This window comes from Urocitellus parryii, chromosome 10, assembly GCF_045843805.1.
Source record: "Urocitellus parryii isolate mUroPar1 chromosome 10, mUroPar1.hap1, whole genome shotgun sequence".
Classification (NCBI taxonomy): domain Eukaryota; kingdom Metazoa; phylum Chordata; class Mammalia; order Rodentia; family Sciuridae; genus Urocitellus; species Urocitellus parryii.
In genome coordinates, this window is record NC_135540.1 from 59,107,258 (window position 1) to 59,129,618 (window position 22,361).

The 22,361-nt window shown below is 35.5% G+C and overlaps 1 protein-coding gene across 11 annotated transcripts in view; it reads left to right on the top strand.

Moving 5' to 3' along the window:
* The window catches only part of Ank2 (ankyrin 2), a 230,350-nt gene that overhangs the window by 147,010 nt on the left and 60,979 nt on the right, over positions 1 to 22,361 (top strand). For all 11 annotated transcript variants that reach the window (XM_077803582.1, XM_026389696.2, XM_026389699.2 and 8 more), the window contains 4 exons: positions 6,962 to 7,034; positions 8,306 to 8,359; positions 15,010 to 15,154; positions 22,175 to 22,277. In XM_077803582.1, the coding sequence (XP_077659708.1) occupies positions 6,962 to 7,034; positions 8,306 to 8,359; positions 15,010 to 15,154; positions 22,175 to 22,277 (375 nt within the window). The remainder of the gene's footprint in view (positions 1 to 6,961; positions 7,035 to 8,305; positions 8,360 to 15,009; positions 15,155 to 22,174; positions 22,278 to 22,361) is intronic.

The following is a 22,361-nucleotide window of genomic DNA, read 5'->3' on the forward strand; positions in this document are numbered from 1 at the left end:
TTCGTTTGTTGTTTTTTGGACATAAAATATGCACTAGGCTCCTTGCTGTACGAAAGTCATTCATAGTAGCAGGATTGGAGAATGAGATTTATGCTCCACAATGAAGTAAGGTTTTTTACATCAAGAGCACTATGCACTTACAGCTTCAGTTCCAAAGTTTCAAATTATTTTAAACATAAAGATTTGAATTTTTAAAGAGGAACAATTAACTTTCTGCATTTGGCTCTAAATATTCTAATTACTATCTCCAAACAAGTTCTCAGGTATCTTCTCAGAAATCAGATTGTGAGGTGTACTGAGAGGTCATCTCCAAACCACATTTAGGTCTAGAGAGAGATGACAGCTTCCGATACAACCCTCTGTGAGTTTTTTGTTTTATTTTTCCTGTTAACTGTTATTCTCTACACATTCTAGCTGAGCACAGTTCAAAAATCAAGACATCAACAACAGAACCCACTATACTCAGAATTCAAATTTATAAGTAAAAAGCCAATAAACAAATATAAACCATGACAGAATTTCTGAGTTCAAGTAGAATAATAAAAAGTCATTGACAGCATTAAATAAACAAGTACCCCCTTTAATCAGATGTTTTTATGGATACATATTTCAATACTGTTGCCTTTACTTTATGCTTCTCTGATTTCTTATAGAATGGTGAGTTTGTTTTGTGAAATGGAACCTAGGGTGAAGAGTTGAAAATAAGAATTTATTCTTTTCTATAAAATCTCTCATATTACACTTCTTTTTGGGAAGAGATTTTCAAGCATTCTTTTCCACATAATTTATTTTCCATGTAAGCTGGTATTAAAAATAATAGTTAATACTTAGGGTTAAAAATATGCCAGACATGGAGGGCAAATCTAGGATTCAAGTTTAGGTTGTTGGATTCCAAAGCCCTCATTTCTATCCACTCTGGCTAACTGATCTTGGTTTTGCTGAAAAATAGCCTAGCAGGAATTTTGTACAGGAACTATTTTTTACAAAATTTTTAATTTAAAAAATACCCCCCCAAACAGCGTCCTTTCTTGATTTTGGTAGAAGCATCATATTCAGTATCATTTTCTCAAGTCTATAGATTCACCAAAATTAATTTAGTATGTGGTGAGAGCAAATAGCACAAGATTGTTTAATAATTAGGTAAAATTAATAAATTCTATTTTGATGTTATTACCATTTAACGATACTAGCTGCATTACAGCTATACAGCTGACGTATGGATTTCACATCAGTTGGATTCATATGGTGTGCCATCTGAGCAGCCATGTGAGTTCTCTTTTGATCAGAAAAAAAATGTTCCTTTGCTTTTCTTCCTTCCAGAGTTCTTTACTCCAAAGTATGAATGAAATCATTGTGCACAAGGCAAAGTAAGGCATCAGTTTATAAAGGAAATGTTACTGCTGCAGAGATTTCTGAGACATTTTGGAATAGTGGTTTGTTTCCTTAACCTTTGCTTTTCTAACTTTACTTTGAAAAACACAGCAGGGAAGATGAGACAGTTTAGAATTCTCCTGAGGCTACAGTCACTCTGAGTTTGCCAGAATAGACGTCAGAGTGGTGGGGACACATTTCTGGCAGCAGACGCTGGTAAACCCAATCTTCTAAGGCAGCTTGGAAAAAGTATGGGATGTGACTCATCTCTCTACTTATCAATCAGCTATCAATTCCTTTTATTTGTATAGAGTCATCATGTTTTGTGTTGCATATAATCATTGACAAACAAAGCATAAATTACTTAATCAATTACTGAAATAAAAATATCAGATATAAGTGATATGATATGTATTTTCATTTGAACATTGGGGCAGTCTTTTAACAAACAATTAGGAAAGTGTAAAGCACCCAAGTCCTAAATCTTATCTGATACCATGTCCATTAACAAGGGAGTCATAAAACTGGAAATGTAATAAATAAATGTAATGTCATTTGATACCTTTTTATGTGACATCATTTCTGTGAATAAGGTTCTGGACTCAATGGCTGAATAATATATACTATATTATGTATATTACATACTATATACTATATTACACTCAATAATATACTATATTGTAATGTGTATATACCTTATATCTATGTGCATATAATATTTACATAACATATGCATTTTTTAAAGGAGACATTATACTTAATGGAGAAGCATTTTAAATGTTTGTCAGATTTTTTCCAGTGGGTTAGAATTATCCTAGTCACACTTATTGGATGGCAATTATTTTTGGTGACTCACCTTTGTTGAGACTTTGCAGAGTACTTACCTTAGTTTGTATAGAAAAGAGTTTACATAATATTTAATTTAATCACAAAAGTTATATCCACATGTGTGATTGGTATAAGTAGATTTGAAAACAAAAACAAGTTTAGCCTGTAAATTGATGGGAGGCAATGGTTGTGGGCATTGGAAGGTGACATAGTGGCCAAGATCAGTCATTGTATTGTGGCCTAATGAATATGTGACATAAAAGAAATGGTTTACTGGGGAATGGCTAAGTAAAGGTCAATTAATCACACTTTTTATTTTCATAGAACAAACCAGATATTAACCACCATTTATAAAACATCATGTTAAGGGCTCATGCTTTATTTTCTACATTTTCTGTATATTATGATAAGTAATAAAAACTTGTCATCTGATTTAATTATATCCCATCAAATTTGCACAGAGCATACTACTCATTTTAACTTTTAAAGTAGTTTCTAATCTTGACCATAGCATCTTCGTTTCTACAGCAGAAGGAGAGGCACATGATCATTTAATTATAGCTTTGTTTTGCATGTACTGTTCAGATGCAATTGCATACAACCATATTTATGTTTCAATAATTGAGTTTTCAGAGGATACTTTGTTTAAAAAGAAAGCACATATTAATTTCTCATTACATTACTCATGAGTAGGAAGACTTATTTGTCATCATTCAACAACACTTATTGATAGCCTTCTAAAGGCCAAGTGTAACATTGTGTACAAATGGGTATTATCTTTACTATATTGCCAGAGGGAGTTTTGAATATACAAAAAAAAATACCCTTGGCAAAGATGATTACTGTGTTCTGATTTTTATCTTTCCACATACATTTGCTTATAATAACTTTGATAGCATTCAAAGATCAGACTAAAGCAAATTAATTATTTCAATTTTTGTAAGTACAAATACAATATAGTCCCATTACCAGCATCTGAAAATAGAAATTGAGACTGCCAGGAGGCAGTCATTCAAGAAGTATCTCCATCAATTATTTTTGAATGGAGAATCATCCTCTTGAAGAAATGTGTACCTGGAAGGATGAACACTCTAGAACATTTCTGGGAAAAAAAAAAAAAAGACCTTGTGGTGTAGTTGAATTCAATAGATATAAATTCACATTTTTTATTATTTTATTTGCCATTAGATAATTATTGTTAAAGAATAAAAAAACTTTTAGCAAAACATCATAATATAGCTGTCTCCATCCTATATTTCACATGAAAATCATTCTTCCACATACACTTTCTCCACTCCAGGAAAATGAATCTCAAATTGAACTACACAATACACCCAAATGAAAAAAAAAATTACTGATGTGATAGATGACCATTTTACTTTTCTTCAATTTTTATTAGTAGATGATCATTCCTTTTGCACATTCATTCTTTGGCAGTTTTATATGACCATATTCCTCACAGCATCTAAAATATTGCTGGGTGTGTACATGAATCATAGAATGTCTTCAGGAATGTGGTGTTAAGTAAGTTGCCTACGTAACTGAGGAGCTTTAAAAAAAAAATACTCATAGCTGGACCCTATCCTCAGGGATTCTGATTCAATAGGTCTGTAATATGATCCAAGTAACAACATTTTTAAAAAATCCCTCTAATAATTCTAATATGCAGCTAGAGTTGAATACAACTAATTGAGAACATAGGTTGTAATTTATCTGTGTTACATTTATAAACCCATATTGACAATATTAAAATAATCACCAAATGGTATAACAGTTTTTTTAAGTTCATTCATTCAACAAATCTTTATTCAACACCTATTCTTCTCCAGAACTTTGGATGCATGCTTTTGTCTTTCCTGCAACATTTGCTTTCAGTGAATAAGATGCTATGGAATTATTTAAACATCATAAGAAACATTCAGGCATGCTGAATTTGTTATTCTGTGCTTCTCTGGATATTGTAACATTTTCTTTAGTTAGTCAGTTTCTTCCTAGTCTCATTTAACTATGATTCCACCCCAAAGAAAATCTATTTAATCATTTTTGTGGCTCTTAACTATATTTTTTGCATAATTTCATATCATCAATTTTTTCAATATGTATTGGGGAGGTACATATTGGAAATAATTTCCCTGTTAAATGACTCATAATGTTATGTGGGAGCAGATAAATAGAGAAGGCTCACACGGTTATATGATGTGGTCACACGATGTTCTAGGAGTACATAGCAACAGATGAACAGAGATAAACAAATGAATTAATTGGTGAGGGCCAAGAATGTTTCTCTAAGGAAGTTTCATCTAACATGAGCCAAGAAAAGATGGGGAAGAAGAATCCTGGTGGAGGAAAAAGTACTGTCTTATATTTATAAAAAGAACAAATAAAAAATATATAAAAGGTTTCAAAAGGGCTGGTAGCTCAGGGGAGAAGTGCATGCTTAGCATGCCCAAGGCCCCAAATTCAATATGCAGCACTATTTAAAAAAAAAAGAAAGAAAAAGAAAAGGAAAGGAAAGCAAATAAGCAAAATTTTCTAAAATAGCACAGGAAAGAACACTTGGTAGTAAAACCATTAAAATTTACATCTTGGATTGAGTGCTTGCCTAGCATGCATGACATTCTAGGTTCAGTATCCAGCACTTCAGTATATACACACATAAATTTAATGTCTTTTTTTCTACCTTAATGGTTTAGAAAACCCTTTTGGAATAACTCAAGTTATTGCTTGGTTTAAAATGATGGATTACTTGACAGTTATTACTGTTAGGTTACAATGCAGCCTGTAAATAGTAAAAGCAATAATAAAAGTGTGGTCATTTAACTTTGGGTGTGGCAGGGAGAGAACCTGACCTGTGTTGTCAGGGACACAGGCCTTCCAACATGGAGTGAGACCTGGGGCCTCCCTGTGAGTCCCTCTTCACTACATCACAAGGGGTCTTGTGAGCCATTTTATTTAGTTTTTTTTTTTTTCCTGAATAAAATGGAGAGCCACTAAAAGACTTACGCAGTATCACATAAAGATTTTAATCAATCCCTCTTAACACACATATTATATACGTATATATTTCTAATTTCTCAGTTTAATTTGACAATCAATTGAATTCTTCATAAATATATTTGAAGCTCTCTGCTGCTTTTGGAAAGGAAAGAACTGGTGGTAGGATTATTATAGCCATTCAAACAATCTCTGATACCTATGTTATGAAACCTAAAGAAAATATAGACAACTTATTCATTGTACTTCTGTGCTTTAGTTGAAGATTTTACTAACGTCATGGAATTTTCCTTTTAAAGTTATCATGACTGCCAAGTGGTACACTTAATTCATTTTAAATGGAGAAACCAGAGATATGGGTTTGAGACTCAGGAATATTTAGTAATATTTAGGTGACATTTAGTCATGAGATTTAGATTTTTATTCTTTTTTATACATGTGTTTTATTTATTTATGTAAATTGTAAAAAATGGTACTTATTAATGGTGCACAATATGAAGCTTTGATGAATACATACATTCTGGAATGGCTAAATCAAGCTAGTTTATATATCCATCATTCCATATACTTATCCTTTTTGGTGATGAGAATGCTTAAAATCTACTTCTTTGGCAGTTTTCAAGTATACAACACATTGTTTCTATTGCTATAGTCACCATGTAATACATCTCAAACTTACTATTCCTGTCTAACTGAAATTTTGTGTTCTTTCAACATCATCTCCCTAATCCTCCTCATCTGGCCCACTCAGCCCCTGGTAACCACATTCTACTCTCTGCTTCTATAAGTTGGATTATTTTAGATTCTTCATATAAGCAAAATCATGAGGTATTTGTCGTTCTATGCTGGCTTATTTATTATTATTATTATTATTATTTTTAATCACTGTGGTGTCTTAGGTGTTTAGCACGATTATTATGCAATCTGCACTCAAAATGTTTCATGAGTACATGAGTGCCTGAAACTTCAGAGGACCAGGAGAGGTGGCACACACACCTAGTGACTAGAGAGGCTGAGGCCGGAGGATGGCAAATTTGAAGCCAGCCTCGGCAACTTAGTGAGACCCTGTCTCAAAAAATAAAAAGGGCTGGGGATATAGCTCAGTGCTAAAGCACCCCTGGTTCAGTCCCCAGTACCAAATAAATAAATAAATAGGTCTCAACCTTACGCCACACATCAGGAGGGAGAGGCAGTGCATCTGACCACTCTGGGTGCTATCTTGGAAGGCAGATAAAGAACATACCAGAATTGTGGTGAAATACAGAGAATTTGACTGATTCTCTACCGTTGATCTTCTAATCCAGAAAGGACATGTCACATTATCTGCTCACGTTAATTTATGTGGCTCACATTGTTTACAACTTCCTTTCCCAAGGCTTTTTGCTTTTAATAAAGTGCATGTTTTCATTGCTTCCTTTTAAAGCTTTTCTAGAAACGTCACTTAGTTCATTTTAGAGAAGCCTTGAAAGCATTAATGTGCTTTCTCAGTATGACTAATTATTAACGCCATCGCTAAAGAATTTGCTTTTTAAGTGAGAACTCAAATAATAAACCTTCTCTTGTATAATTTCACTGCAAAGATCATTTTTCTTCTGAAAGAACAGATGAGTTTTCACAGGAGAGAGAGGTTTCCACAGGGTACACGCTGATAAGATGGGGCATTTGGGGCCTGATGCTGCTATCGAGTATGATCCATTCCGTCGTTCTTTGCATCTTCTGTTTGATTTTTTTTTTTAACTTGAAGTCCTAATGATTTTTGTCTTTTCAGACCATCACAGAGAAACACAAGTTAAATGTTCCTGAAACGATGACCGAGGTTCTTGACGTTTCTGATGAAGAAGGTAAGACTTGTTTGAACTGTTATGACATCTGTCACATTATCACACAGAGACCGACCCAGTGCTGGGGATGGCCACCTCTTAACACTTAGATTTAACATTCAAAGTTCTTTCTACATCTTTGTTTCAATATGTTTACTTCTGCCACTGTGGAGGAGCAGGGAGGAAAGACTGATCAGTCTATTTTCTCCTTTCATTGCTTTTAATATATGTATCAAATGACAGTTGGCAGAAAGTGGAAAGAACCAAAACTGGTCATGCTTTAAAAGAGCTACCTGGTAATACAATTATTAATAATGTGTATTTTAATTATGTCAAAATATTTTTTATTCAAGTGTCTTAAAGTCTTTAAAGTATTCTTCATTAATGATATATTAAGAAATCTCTGCTTTCTGATTGGTTCAAATGTACAGAACAAATATTAAATCCAAAGGAAAAGAGCCATAGTGAAGGCTTAAAAATAGCACTGCAGCAAATAGTACAAATCCAACATAAATAAGCAGCTCTTTAAGTAAAAAAAAAGATGCATCTTATAGTTTTAAAGTTGATGAAAATTATCTAAGGCAGTAGATTGCAAAGTCCTAGGAAGCCCATTTTTCTAAAAGGCGTCCTGGGGACTGCCTAGGGTAGGTGTGAGGCATTTTGCCAGAGCTGGAGTTCTGGCCCCTCTACTTCAAACCAGAAAGTCGACTTTGCTTTATATTTTGATTTTTCATATAATAGTCCACTTGAATAAAAAAAAAAAAAAACTGCTACTAAAAAATCACAAAGGCAGTTTATAAAGTATGTAACCTAGCCTCAGTGGTGCCACCGTTGGTCATATGTACATGATTGAAAAATCATTGCCAAATGCTTACACATGGAAAATGTATATGTTTGAAAATTATTGCCTTAAAAGGTGGTACTAGGCTTAATACTATACTTTTATGAAGAAATACTAAAGCATTTTTTAAGGTTCATCAACATAAAATCAGGTAAAACTTTAATTGTGATATTTTTCTTTGGAACCAATTTGTTATATCACCTATTGACTGATAGGTATTGAGTTGTCCCAATTTATAAAAGATTCAGGACGGACAAGAATGAACAAATGTTGGGTAAATGCATTATTATAAGTAAGTTAAAAAGTATTGTCAAAGTCATCAGATGCACATATTTATCATAATTTTGTGTTCTATCCTTATACTTATGAACTAATTTTCCAGTATCCATGTATGCATACCATATTTTGTTTTGTGGATCATCTTTCTCATCTTCACTTCTGTGTTGTACAGCTTTAAAACAGTTTGGGGACCATTTTGTTGATGGGGAAACACTTAGTGATTCAGGTACCATTAGAGGAACTTGGTGTGTAAGCTTTTCTTTGCTTTTGTTTTTTTCTGAAATGGATAAAAACAACTTGCTTATTATTTAAATCTGTGTGCCTGTTACTAATGTTTCTTTTGAAATAGCATGTGTAATATGGGTGGAATTGTATATGTGTGCTTATGACTGTGTGGATTTTATTAACCTAGAAGCTTAAAGCTGTAAATAGTTTATGCTTTCAATGATTTTGCAATTACTATTGAGACTTACTAACATAACTTTATCAGATGATATTATATAAATATTTTTCTCAAATTAATATCTTTTCTTAGGATATAAATTTAGAGAAGAAGTAATCCTTTGCTAAATTGATACTAAACTAGCATAATCATGTTAAAATATGTCATTAGTTACTAACTAAGCTATAAGCTAAGACTGCTTGTAATGAAAACAGTTCACATCATCCTTCTTGGATGAAGACATACTTCAAGTTTGGTAAGAGAAAATATTAAATTAGAAGCTGAGTATAGTAGCAAGAGCCTATACTATAGCCCCAACCACTGGGGAAGCTGAGGCAGGAGGATTACTGGAGTCCAGGAGTTCATCAGCCTATGTAAAATAGCAAGACCCTGTCTCTTAAAAAGTACAAGTATATATAATATATATTAATTTTTACTATATAAATTAGTGATTTTTTAAAAAAATTAAAATTAAAAAACTCTTTTAAATAATGTGAATTTTTTAAAGTTAAGAATGGAGATAAATAAACTTTTAAAATTATTTAGGGTAAACTTGGCATTTAGGGGGAAAATGAATAAGACATTCTATAGTTTAGCCAAAAATTTCAAAAGTACATGTGGTACTATTTTAATGCAACTCTACTAAATTAAAAAAATAATGATTATTTGATTTAAAAATAACTTTATTTACAAAATAATTGTTAAAGAATTCCATTTCTAGTGCATTTAAAACATTTACTATTGGATCTTTAGAAATTTCATTAATAGCCTCTCAGACCTTCACAATAAGGTCTAGCTATAACATGTAACTTAAAAAATTAAAACAATTATCTATTAGAAATTATTAGGGATAAGAACTGTTGATTTGAGAAGCATACTGGTTAATGATCAAGAAAGTCTCTTTAGTAAGAAAAATTTTCCATTTTTAAAAATAGCCCAAAACTTAGTAACCTTTTATTCCTAGCAGGCAATTCAAGTTGAATAATTTTTATATAAAGGACATATTAGAGTAGTATAAACTATCTTTTTCATTCAGGGAAAGTATAAAGAGAGTTGGCTTTCACATTGCCAACTCTTTAATGTTTTGCACAATTAAAAATGTTTTCATGGAACCTGACATCACCCACGTGGTCATATTGCATCCACATGCGTTTGGAAAGTACTATCCAATTCTCATTTTCTCTACAGCATCTATTATTTTAATAATAGTAATACTGTACTACCCCAAAGATTAGTCAAGCCAAATACAGATGTCTTCTAAGACTAACTTGCTATGTATTATAGAAATCAGCATTATCCGTCCATGAATCTATGAGCAAGTAGTAAATGTGAAATTTTATGGTGGAAAGGTCTATAACTGGTACTATGGGGGAATCAAAGGTGAATATGGGGTATGCCTTTGAGAAGCATGAATGGAGAGATAATGTATAAAAGAAGTATAATTTAGGGCAACATGTCAGGTCTTCATATTTGCTTGGCAGGATGGAGATACTTAGCAGTTTCATAGATGATAGATGAATAAGAAGGTAATCCGGGTTTAGGGAATGAAGAAGGGATAGTGTGAAGGTCCCAAGATGGGAAAAGTGCAAAAGAGATGTAGAGTGATCAAGTAATACAGTCAATTGATTTGGCTGATGCATAAAAACATGGGGTCAGTTGTGGAGTGTTTGAATTCTTAACTGAAAAGTCTGGGAAAATTAGGATACCTTAAAATGTCATTTAAATCTGTTAATCCAATTAAATCTGTTAATTAAATCTGTTAATTAAATTAAATCTGTTAATCCAACAGGGGTCCACAGAAGGCATGCACTAAGAACTTGGGAAGAAACAGATATCAAAGCAGAGACAAATAATTTATTGAAGCATTTAGATGTGTTATCTTATTTAACTCCCACAGCATCCCTGTGAGAGAGGCTATAGATTTCCCCCATATTTTTTTTTCAGGTGAGGACAGGCTTATCTGCAGGCGAAGAGAATAAGCCTTAGAGACATTAAGTAGTTTGTTCAGTGGCACACAGCTATTAAGTGGTAATAGAATCTAAGTAGTAGTAGAGTCTAAATCTAGCACGAAAACTGTTGTAACAGCTTGGCTGTGTTAGAAAGAACATCTTCATGGAGGAGCATGGCAGGTTATTCAAGAAAAAGACAGAAGTGGGAAGGGAATTATAATGTCCAGACTTCATTGAAGCTGTGAATGTAATCCTCGACATCTCGTGGAATCATGAGCTGATTCCTGTCTTTGCTGACTCAGCTCCATAGCCATAAGCTGTAAGTGGGAGCTGAGGAGTTATAACACTAGTGCAGTGGGGGAAAAAAAAAAAAAAAAGATCTAACAGTTGAGAACTCCATCATGGCAGAGCATTGTATGAAATACCGAGGCTCCATCTGTCTTCTGCTTTGACACACTTCACTTCTGTTGTGAACACTTGACACTTAGTGAAGCCCTTATCTCAGAATTCGGTCTTTTTCCCATATATCAACAGCAAGGATAATTTGAATGGGAGGGAGCTTAGTGACATTTCAGATAATCATCTTCTTCCCAGCATCAATTGTGACCATTCCATTGTATCTTAATTTGTGTCTACGCTCTTCCCATCTGTGTCCTACAGAGGCTGGTTATTTTAGTTGGGTTTGTGTGATTGTGATCTAAAGGCCCAACAAGAAAATCTTAGAGAAGGAAAAGTTTATTTTGGCTCAGTTTCCGAGGTTCAATCCCTGGTCATCTGAGTCCATGGCTCTGGAACCCAAGGTGAGACAGAACATCATAGAGGAAGGATGTGGCACAAGGAAGCAGCTCAGGATGTGACAACTAGGAAGCGGAGAGCACTACTCACTACGGACAAAATATAACCCCCAAAGCACACCCCCAGTGATCCACTTCCTCCAGCCACACCCTGCCCGCCTACAGTTACCACCCACTTAATCCACATCAGAGGATTAATCCACTGATTAGCTTTTAGCTGTCATAATCTTTTCACCTCTGAACGTCTTGCATTGTCTCCCATATGAGTTTATGGGGGACATCTCATATCTATACCATAACACTGTTCATGGTTAAATTCCACTATCACTATGGAATCTCATAGTTTCCAGCTATCAAAACTTCAACTCTGCTGTGATACACTGATGCTTTTACGGTTAATAGGAAAGCGTTGTCACAACATTGTTTGGAAAGAATTGGAGAATACAACAAAGAAAAGTAATTCATAAACCTGGGTGTCATCATTTCATTAAGTGAGGAAGTAGGTAATGAGGGGGAGGTGTCATCCTGAGTATAGGCAACAGTAAGGAAATGTATATAAGGTTTATTATATGATGGAATAAAATAGGTTTGACTATTTTACATCAAGTAAGTAAGCTGGTAAAAGGAAGTATGTTGGTGTATAATAATCCTTTCACAATCTAAGTTACGTAAAAGTTTTTCCAAGTATACTGGAAGTCTACTTAAATAAGAGCTAAACGTTTTACATCAAGCTATTGTTTTAAAACACTCATCCCCATAGACCTGATCAACTTGGGCAAGGAAGTAGTTGTTTTGTTTGCCCATATATGGAATTTGCAAAGAAGTATGGTGGTTAGGAGTGGGACAGGTAAAGAAGATGAGTTCTGTTTGGGACAAGCTAAATCTGAGTTGCTTGTAGGAATTTCAGTGCCCCAAAATAGGATTAGGACACAATTTCCATTGTGTAGATGTGGAGTTTGTGAGCAAGGTCTATGATAGATATAAATTTGTGTATAGATAGTGTATTGAATGTCCTTGAACCATTCAATAATCTTAATAATACATGATAATATATGACATAAAAAGAAAGATTAGATGGGAAATAGCAACATTTATGGGAAGTAGAAGCTGAGAAGAAAAACTCAAAGTGGTAGGAGGAAGACAAGGAGAGATGTCAGAGAAATTAAGAAGAGTTATTTTTTAGAGAAAAAAAGCTTCTTTGAGTCATTTCTCTCTGAGACATAATCAAGACATCATGATCAGAAAGAGAAACGGGGAGGGAAAGAAGAAATACAGGAGATTGAAATGGAGTAATTGTGTTATATGCATTTGTAAATGTCAGAATAAATTCCACTATTATGTATGACTATAATACACTAATGAAATGTAGAAAATAAAAAATTTTAAAAAACACTAAAAAAAGATTAAAACAAACAAACAAAAAACCCTGTGATGTTATATACCTAAGGCCATCATAGGTGTCTCTAGAACTGTGAAGTGCTGGGCGTGTTGGCGCATGCCTGTAATCCCAGTGGTTTGGAAGTCGGAGGCAGGAGGATAGTGAGTTCAAAGCCAGCCTCAGTAGTTTAGCGAGGCTCTAAGCAACTCAGTGAGTTCCTGTCTCTAATAAAATACAAAGTAGGGCTAGGAATGTGGCTTAGTTGTCTGTTCGAATGCCCCTGAGTTCAGTCTCTGGTACCACCCCCCACCCCCACCCCACTCCACTCCCCCACCCCCACCCCCACCAAAAAAGAAAAAAAAAAAACTGTGAAGTTTCTTTTTGTATGTGTTTTTTTTTTTGTTGTTGTTGTTTGTTTTTGTTTTTTTGTATTGGACATTGAACCTAGGGCTGCCTTAACACTCAGCTACATCCCCAGCCCTTTTTATCTTTATATATATATTTTTTAATTTTGAGATAGGGTTTCACTAATTTGCTTAGGGCTTTGTTAAGCTGCTGAGGCTGGCTTTGAACTTGCAATCCTCCTGCCTCAACCTCCCAAGTTGCTGATATTACTCATGTGTGACACCATACCCAGCTGGTTTTTAATAACACTAAACATAGCAGCTGTTAGATAGAAAGCACCATGACAAAATCTCAAAATGTAGAGAATGAGGGAGAATGCCAAGGAAATCCAATGTCTCATTAACTCAGTGTAATCAGAGGTTTTTAAATTTTATGCCTTGATTTGTTACTAGAGGCAAAAAAAATTTGATGTGTTTGATTAAAAATGTACTCTTAAGTTTCTTGCTTTCTGTCTTCTAACAAGATTCCGTATTCATAAGAGAGAAGGCAAGGGTTAGATCCTGGGGTTCTTTTGCATAACCTTCAAGATGAAACCATGAGGCTGCGTCTTGCGCCTGCTAGCTAGACTCTTTTCTCTTTCTTTCTCCCCTTTTCTTTCCATCACATTTTTTAACCTTATTCTCTCCACAAAGACATGATAGGAGGGAAATATGGGTGGAATAAGGAAATTGGAAATTCAAGACCTATTTGAATAAGGAGTTTTTGGTATTTTCTTTTCTTTTTTGGACTGGTGATTGAACCTAGGGGTGCTTAGCTATTGAGCCACATCCCAGCCCTTTTTATTTTTTTATTTTGAGGCAGTCTTGCTAAGTTGTTTAGGGCCTTACTAAATTGCTGAGGCATGCCTCAAACTTGCCATCCTCCTGCCTCAGTCTTCCTGGATTGCTGGGATTACAGGCATGTGCCACCACACCCGGCTAATTTTCAAGAATTTTAAGAACCAAGAAAATTAAAGCTTATTTTGAGTTGCTTTTGTTCCTCGTCACCACCGTGACTTCTGAGAGAGTGAACTGAGAACTGGCAGATTGGGAGAATCAAGTTGAAATACAAAACCAAATTGATGTGGCAGAGGGAGGGGATGCTCTATTTGTGGGTAGTATTAGGAATGTTGTGTTAGAAAGCAAGGCAAAATTGCAGTGGATTCTTAGGGGTGGGATAGTAGAGTGAGGAAAAGAAAGAAAAAGAGAGTGAGAATGTACCAGTGGCCATTTGGCTTTTTGTCAAGCAATCCCCAATGGATAGCCTGTGTTATGTGACAGTCCTGCAGTCTACCAACCCATCACTTTTTCACAAATAAGTGTGTATGTTGTCCTCTCAAACATTAGCAAAACTCACTGAAAATAATTTAGGCTTGTACCCAAGCCAGACTATATAGTGTGTTTCATTAGACCTATTCTCAGAATTCAACTTAGATTTTTTTCTCACTTTATTCAAGTGTTCTTTCCCCTAATGTATGCATTTTATTAATCCTATAAATTAATTATTCCACTTAAAATATCACATATTTGAGAGGAATAGACATTTTTAAAGCATATTGTCAAATGTATGAAGAAACCATTAAGGCTGGACATTATGTATAAAATTATTGAAACTACAGATAGAAGCCAAGTAGTCTATGCATTGGATTAATTATTAGGCTAAACAATATAAGCTAAAAACCAGTTGTCCTGATAAAGCAAATTGACGGGCTTGAAAAGAATTATAATTCAGGTAATTATTTATTCTTTATATATTTTAGTATGTTTTAGCCTTTTTCAAGTGTCTGCATGCCTCTGTGTTCTACTAGAGTGCAGTGTTTCATGTATGTCAGGGCTGTTTATGGAATGCATTCTGCAATCACAGTCATAATTTGTAGTTGATACTGCATCCAACAAATAAATTCCTCCATCTTCCTCTGCTTGTTTCAAGGGGATGACACCATGACAGGTGATGGGGGAGAATACCTAAGGCCTGAGGACCTCAAAGAACTGGGTGATGACTCCCTACCCAGCAGTCAATTCCTGGACGGCATGAATTACCTGCGATACAGCTTGGAGGGAGGACGATCTGACAGGTATTCACGCAAAACTTGATGTCCATTGAAAGTGTGTGCAACACATTTTTATGATGATAAAAAAGTAGATGCAATTATTGAACACTTAATGGGCACTTCACCATTTTCAGCAGCTAGTATTTCATCTCATTCAGTTCTGTAACAACTTTAAGAAGTGTCCGTTTGCTGGGCGTGGTGGCGCATGCCTGTAATCCCAGTGGCTCTGGAGACTGAGGCTAGAGGATCGTGAGTGCAAAGCCAGCCTCAGCAATGGTGAGATGCTAAGCAGCTCAATGAGACCCTGTCTCTAAATAAAATACAAAATAGGGTTGGGGATGTGGTTCAGTGGTCTGGTGCCCCTGAGTTCAATCCCTGGTACCCCCGCCCTGCAAAAAAGAAGTGTCCATTTTCAAGAACAGACACTGAGGCCAAGAGAAATTAAGTAACTTGGTAAAATCAAACAACTACTAAGAAGCAGAACTGTGATAAATAAGAGCCTTTAATGGTGTGTTTGATCATCGGCTACTTCTTTTCCTCTTGGTAAATCCAAGGGGCCATTTTGCATATAGAGCCTCTTACCAAGTGGCATCTATAGATATCTCTAAATCCCTTTTTTTGTTGTTGTTAATCATATAGTTTCTGTGAACAAGAGTATGTTATGAAGAATAATTAAAAGGATTCAAAAGAAAACTGTGCCTGGAATTAGCTTTTTCATAAAACAAACAAACAAAACTGAACTGATCTTGGAAAAACCGAGGTACATTAGAAACTATCTGAGCAAAACCTTAAGGAGCCTCACTTTTATAGAAAAATCTGGAGGGCAGGGGCTGTAGCTCAGTAGTAGAGTGCTTGCCTTGCACATGAGAAACACTGGGTTTAATCCTCAGCACCACATAAAAATAAATAAAGATATTGCGTCCATCTATAACTTTTAAAAAATTTTTAAAAAGAAAAATTTGGAGAGGTTTATACAATATCTGAAATATATGCTCTGTGTTATTTTTGGTTATTACTGGTAAAACTAGTACTTGTTACTTTCTGGGGCAAGCTGATTAAGAACACCGGAGCTGGGTATGGTGGTGCACACCTGTAATCCCAGCGACTTGGGAGACTGAGGCAGGAGGATCACAGTTTAAAGCCAGCCTCAGCAATTTAGCGAGGCCCTAAGCAATTCAGTGAGACCCTGTCTCTAAATAAAATACAAAGAAGGACTGGGGATGTGGCTCAGTGGTTAAGTGCCCCTTGATTCACTCCTCAGTACCAAAAATAAACAAAAACACATCTGGAATACCTCATCAAAAGCATGACTACTAATTTAGGTCAAGCATATCGTTGTCCATGTAGTTCTATTTCCTAATCAACACTCTCATGTTTCCTCCTATCTGACTATATATCTATCTATTTATCATGGTACTGAGAATTGAAACCAGGGGTACTCTAACACCTGGGTTTATATATTTTATATATATTTATATTTCATACCCCTAGCCCATTTATTTTATTTTGAGACAGGGTCTCATTAAATTGCTGTGGGTCTTGCTAAGTTTCTGAAGGTGCTCTTTAACTTGCAATCCTCCTAAATCAGTCTTCTATGTGGCTTGGATTACAAATGTGCATCCCCCACCTGGCTTTGTCTATTACGTTAAAGTTGCCCCTGTTCTAAGCTATTTTATGAATAGTCCATATACTTACAGTTTAAGAAATAATTACACTAAAGAATAGTCAATTCTAAGGAAATAACTGGCCAAACTGAGATTTTCTTGGGCTTTTTCTTTGAATATCAGTGCTCTCTTACCTTTTTTTTTTTAATTAACATTCAAATGTAGTTACAATAAAATGTATTTGTGTCAGGCTTTGTAGTAAGTACTGAAGGTGCCAACGTGATTAAGATATGCTTGTTAAACCCATAGCCTAACAGGGTGGGAGACAGTAGATTAGCAGTAGACAAAGAGGGCCACTGGAGCCCTGTGGCTTGAGCTGCCTGGAGAAGAACCCAAACTGAGGTACAATGATGATAATGATGGTGGGGAAAGGTAGGCTGGGCATCTGAAGCCTTAATAGGTCACAGGCAAAGGCTGACAATGTGTGTGAACAACAAAGAAGTGTAGCATTCCTAGAGAATAAGTGTAAAAGAGGAATCATATTTATATTTTTAGAGGACTCCTTCTACTAATGAGATGGAGGATGAATTTTAGAGGAGAGTTGTTTATCTGAAGGACTAGATCTCTCAGTTGTAGTCACCTGAGAGCCTACTGCAGGGTTATTAACCATGATTGTTATGAGAGGGCTTCAACTCTAACCTTGGAGATGGTCATGAAAAATGAAAAATCTAAGACGTATCTCAGAATATGTCTTAGCCAGAATATGAACTAGCCAGATTTGGTGATGGAATCCATGGGGTGGTTGAAGTGGTTGGTAAGTTGACTGCTTGGCCTTAGTGGCTTAGATACAGGATGGCCCTTGGGATCAGGATACAGAAGGAGGAGCCCATTGGGAGATTGTGGGGGGGATGATGGGGGTCAGTGTATCATACATTAATTGGAACATATTTTGAAACATTGATAGATTTGGAACTTATAACCTGAGATTCTTAGAATTTCAATGAAAGGAGAATTAGGAGATATTTAGAGTTGTGCATCAATTCATCATAATCTATGAAAAACTATATTACTATAAGCCAGAAAAATCTTTATTTTCAGCATAGTCTCTTTTATTAAAAATGCATACTTCATTCAGTCATTTTCCCTTCTTTTAAAAGTGCTTTAACCTGAGAAAGTATGTAGAATATATGTTCTATAAAACAGGGGTGGATGGTTTGATACCTTTCCTTAAACTGAATTCTTATTAGCATGTAAAGTCAGGGACAGGAAGCAAACCAACACACGATTGTCCTTCAGGTCCACATGTGCCTATCTAGAGTCCCAGATGTGTTCACAGTCTCTTAAATGGAACCATAGGCAGCATCTCATTTTCATGGTTTTCTTGTTCATTTTACTTTCTTTAATTTTTAAAATTTTGCTCAGGCGATTCAAAATCAGTCACCTCTTTTTTTTGGTAACCATTTTTCCTTTTCATTATTTCTTTATTTGGTATGCTCTCAATAGTACCATGCCCAGGTAGGTATTACACAGCATGAGAACATGGCCTTCCTGGTTTCATCCACATCTCCCTGCTCACTGCTCAATGTGTGTGTATGTGTGTATATGTATGTTGGCAAGAGGTGCTTATATTCTAGAATTATGGATCTATTCTCGAAGTAGGATTTTTTTGGACTAAATTGAAAACCTGTTTGAGCTAGAGAGATGAATCTATTACTGGAATAAAGTGAGCTACAGACCCAAGTGTGACTTTAACCGTCACAGCTCCACCTTGTGGTTGACAAAACATGAGCATTGCTTCCTCTAAACTAACCCAATCAGCCTGTGTGTGCTTGGAGAAGACAGAAAAAGGATTGTGATGCCTAAAATGAACAGAGATGCAAAATAATAAAAAATATGCAATTTAATTTATGTTGAACAAAAAATCCAGATAAGCCTTGAGGAGTTAGATTTTGCTTCCACTTTATTTTATTAGTGCTTACAAATTTTAAATTCTGTCCAAATCCAATATAAAACACCAAATAACAATGAACTGCAGAAGCTTCTCCATTTATTAAAGCAAGCAAATTAGATTTTTTGGATATTCACTTGTTACATAAGGTTTGAAATTCCACAAATCAAATTTCTAATAGATATTGTAGTTTACTAAGAGTAATTATTACACTTTTCAATGAACTTATACTTTCATATTAGCAAATATAAGTCCCTAAAGCAATTTCACCATAGTGAAAAAAGTATAAATTGAATCCATAGCAAATTCTTGGCAACCAGATGGACAGTAAAAATGTACCCTTCTATGGAGATATAATTATATATATATATATATGTTTTAACTGAACAGAGGCCCTCTGACTTAATGGAAAAAAGAGGAATTCTATTGCAAAATACTGAAACTTGTCTGTAATGTTTTAAATACATTAAAACAATTTAATTTTTTTTAAAAAAGTAAATCAAATCCCTGGACAATTTCTGATCCAGGGACTTGACTTATTTCAGAGCTTTGTGCTGGTTATTCAGAGAAAATAATTTTTCTGTCCTTAGACTATTTCAATCATAGTCATTTCATTTAAATAGATTCTATAACAGCATAAAAACAAAACAATTAGAACCTATAAACATTCATTAAATAACCAATTAGTATAGCAGAGGGCAGTAAACAGAGTGAGCTAGAATAAAATTCTTACACAGAAATACTTAGAGACACATTTCATCTTCCTCATTTTGCCACATTCTCTCCGTCCAATTTTTATCATTCTGTCCACATATCCTAACATTTTGCCTTCTTTACCCATGTCATTTTGTCTCCTTTATCCTTCTTCCTGTCTTTTAGGAAAGACAAAAAAACAATTATAACAAGAACAGCAGCAGTATCTCTTTACTCTTCCCAGTTCAAAACCAATTGAGAGACCTAGATATCAGGTAACTGGATATCAAAAATCCACCTCAAATACTGATACTAAGTGCTGATGAGGCTTTATATTCATAGCCCAGTGGGATCTTTCGTACCACATCCCTGAAACAGACAGAAGAGTTCACCTCGTCAACACCACTCCTTGAGAGTGACAATTGAGACCTGGTGACTTTTTTGAAAATTTAGACAGGTATAATGCTGACAGGCATGTCACTAGGTTTTACTTAGGGTAGCTTTATTTACCATTCAGCTAAATTCCATTTACCCTTGAGATCAGTTTCTGCTATTCTTGTGCTACATTCAAGGGTTGGTTTTGCCTGGTGACAGTAAAAAGTTCCCCTTCCATGGAGAAGGGTAGATGTTTTCTCTATGATCAGACTAGTTCTAGTCATGGACTGTGTGCCTCTTGTTCCTTTTGTAATGTTGATGAATATACATTGAGCAGCTTTAAATGTATAAAGTCAAAATCTGAATCTTTGAAATCTAAAGTTTTGGAGAGAGATTATGTAATTAACAAATCTCAGCCCAATAGAAACCACTTAATGGGAGAAAGCAGTTGAACCCATAGACAACCCATTCATTTCTATGGGTTGGTTCCTCTGCTGTTTTTCCCTTTCTTGGCTAACTTCAAAACAAAGTTGAGAAGAATAGTATTTTGGAACTGCTTATCTAGCACTGTCTGGTACAAAATACATCCAAGTGGATCTTTGCTATCTTTGTGGTTTAAAGCAGGCAGGGGTTGGGGTAGGGGGGAGGGGTTGTTCATTCTACCAATTGAGAAAAGCATTTTCTGAGATTAAAGACCCCTTTCTCAATAATTTAATCTCTGTCCCAGCTTCAAATTCAAGATCAAGTGAAGACTAATCACAGCAGCCTATAGCCTGTTGATGAAGTACACCATCAAAAGCCAATAGCACAACTATAAGCCAGATGTAAAATATGCTGTCTCCAGCTGCTGGGATTTAAAACCCTAAAGCAGGGGCAGCTTTAGCTTTGTCAGGAGACTCAATCTGCCTCCAAGGGCCTATTAAAAAAATAAAAAGCTAATTCTCAAATTATATTAGATTTTATTTTATTATAAACACATAGATTCATATAGGGATACATGCATAGGTTCATATTATCAATTCCTTTGATTCATGTCACTCACTCTTTCAAGATTTGAGGTTCATAAACCTACCTATAAAATAGGAGAGGAGAGGTCTTAGATTACTATGAATAACCTCTCAAGAGAGGATTTCTTCAAAGACAATTGAAGTTGTGATGTCTCATAAGGAAAATAGTATATGGCTTACAAAATTAGATGTATTTTCAAAATTAAAATAATTCCTACTAATATATTTGCTACCTTGCTATCCAGTCCATAATTCTACTGTGCTTCACTGGTCAAATGCCAACTAGCTACAAGTAAATGAAAGTTTGCTTCTATCAATATTATGAGAATTGCACACCTTCTCTCCTCCCCGAATATGGGCTTTGGGCTAATATTTTGAATGCAGGTCTTTAATTTATGGACTAAATTCACATAATAAGCTATAGTATTTAAAACATCCAAATTAAGATATTTATTATATGCAACTGATTGAAGAATTAAATTGTCTATATGCAAATGTTAAGTTTTGTTTGAGTATATAACTCAGAACTTTGAGCTGCAGATTTATCAAAAGTAGATCATTTTTCAAGGCCTAAATCCCATTTTGAAGCCCAACCTCAGTTTCATCAATGTCCATTAGCAATTTGTCTTTGTGCTGGCAAGCGTGTCTGTGCTCGGGGCTGGTGCTTAGAAACGGTTTCTTGTGCTCTTGCATCTCATCCCCACGGCAACCAACACTTCATTGGTGCTTCACTCACCACACGCAGGACACGCCAAGGGGACAGTGCTCTTCTCTGAAATAATAGCATTGTTGGAGTCACCAGAGGAAAAACAGGAGGAACTCCACTTCCACAGGAAGCATGCATCTGACCTCAGTTCATTTCACTCTGTACCTTCCAGGGGAGTGGACCAACATTCAGTCATTCAGTTTAGAGAGGAAGAGAAAGAGGCATGCAGAGAATGGAAAATAATAAGCGAAAATGAAACCTGCCCTTTCATTTTGTTCTTCTCTCTGAGGGGCTGCCTACTTTCCCTCCCAAGATTTTTCTTAGTGGCAGGGAGATTAAAATTTCACACAGTTTGCAGCAGTTTATCCTAGAATTAGTTCCTGTGTGACTTTCTTGTACTGGCAGCAAGTAAACTACAGTTGCTGGTTTCAAAGATTTCTGGGAAGAAAATGAATCAGATTAAGAGTATCACATTTTAACTTCTGGATTCCCTTGTGCCCTGGTCATTGAGCAGTAGGAACCAGTCCAAGGAGGTGTTAGTTTAGCTGCTGGACAGAGAGGTAGGGCAACGCAGAGACCTTGTCCCCCTGGAAGTTGCACGGTTAGCTAATAGCACGCTTTTTTTCACTTCCCTGCTCGGCTCATCATTTCATCCTCCCAACCCTACTACTGCTGTTGGTATATCACCATGGCCTCCTGCCAACCTACCAGCCTTCGATCCTTCAGTTCCGACAGGTCTCACACTCTGAGCCATGCATCCTACCTGAGGGACAGTGCCATGATTGACGACACAGTTGTGATCCCCAGTCACCAGGTATGTGACCTTTTGCTTTTCTGTCTTTGCTTTCTGGTTAGCTTTTAAACATTACCTGAGGCTAGAAATGTCCTGAGAAAGCTT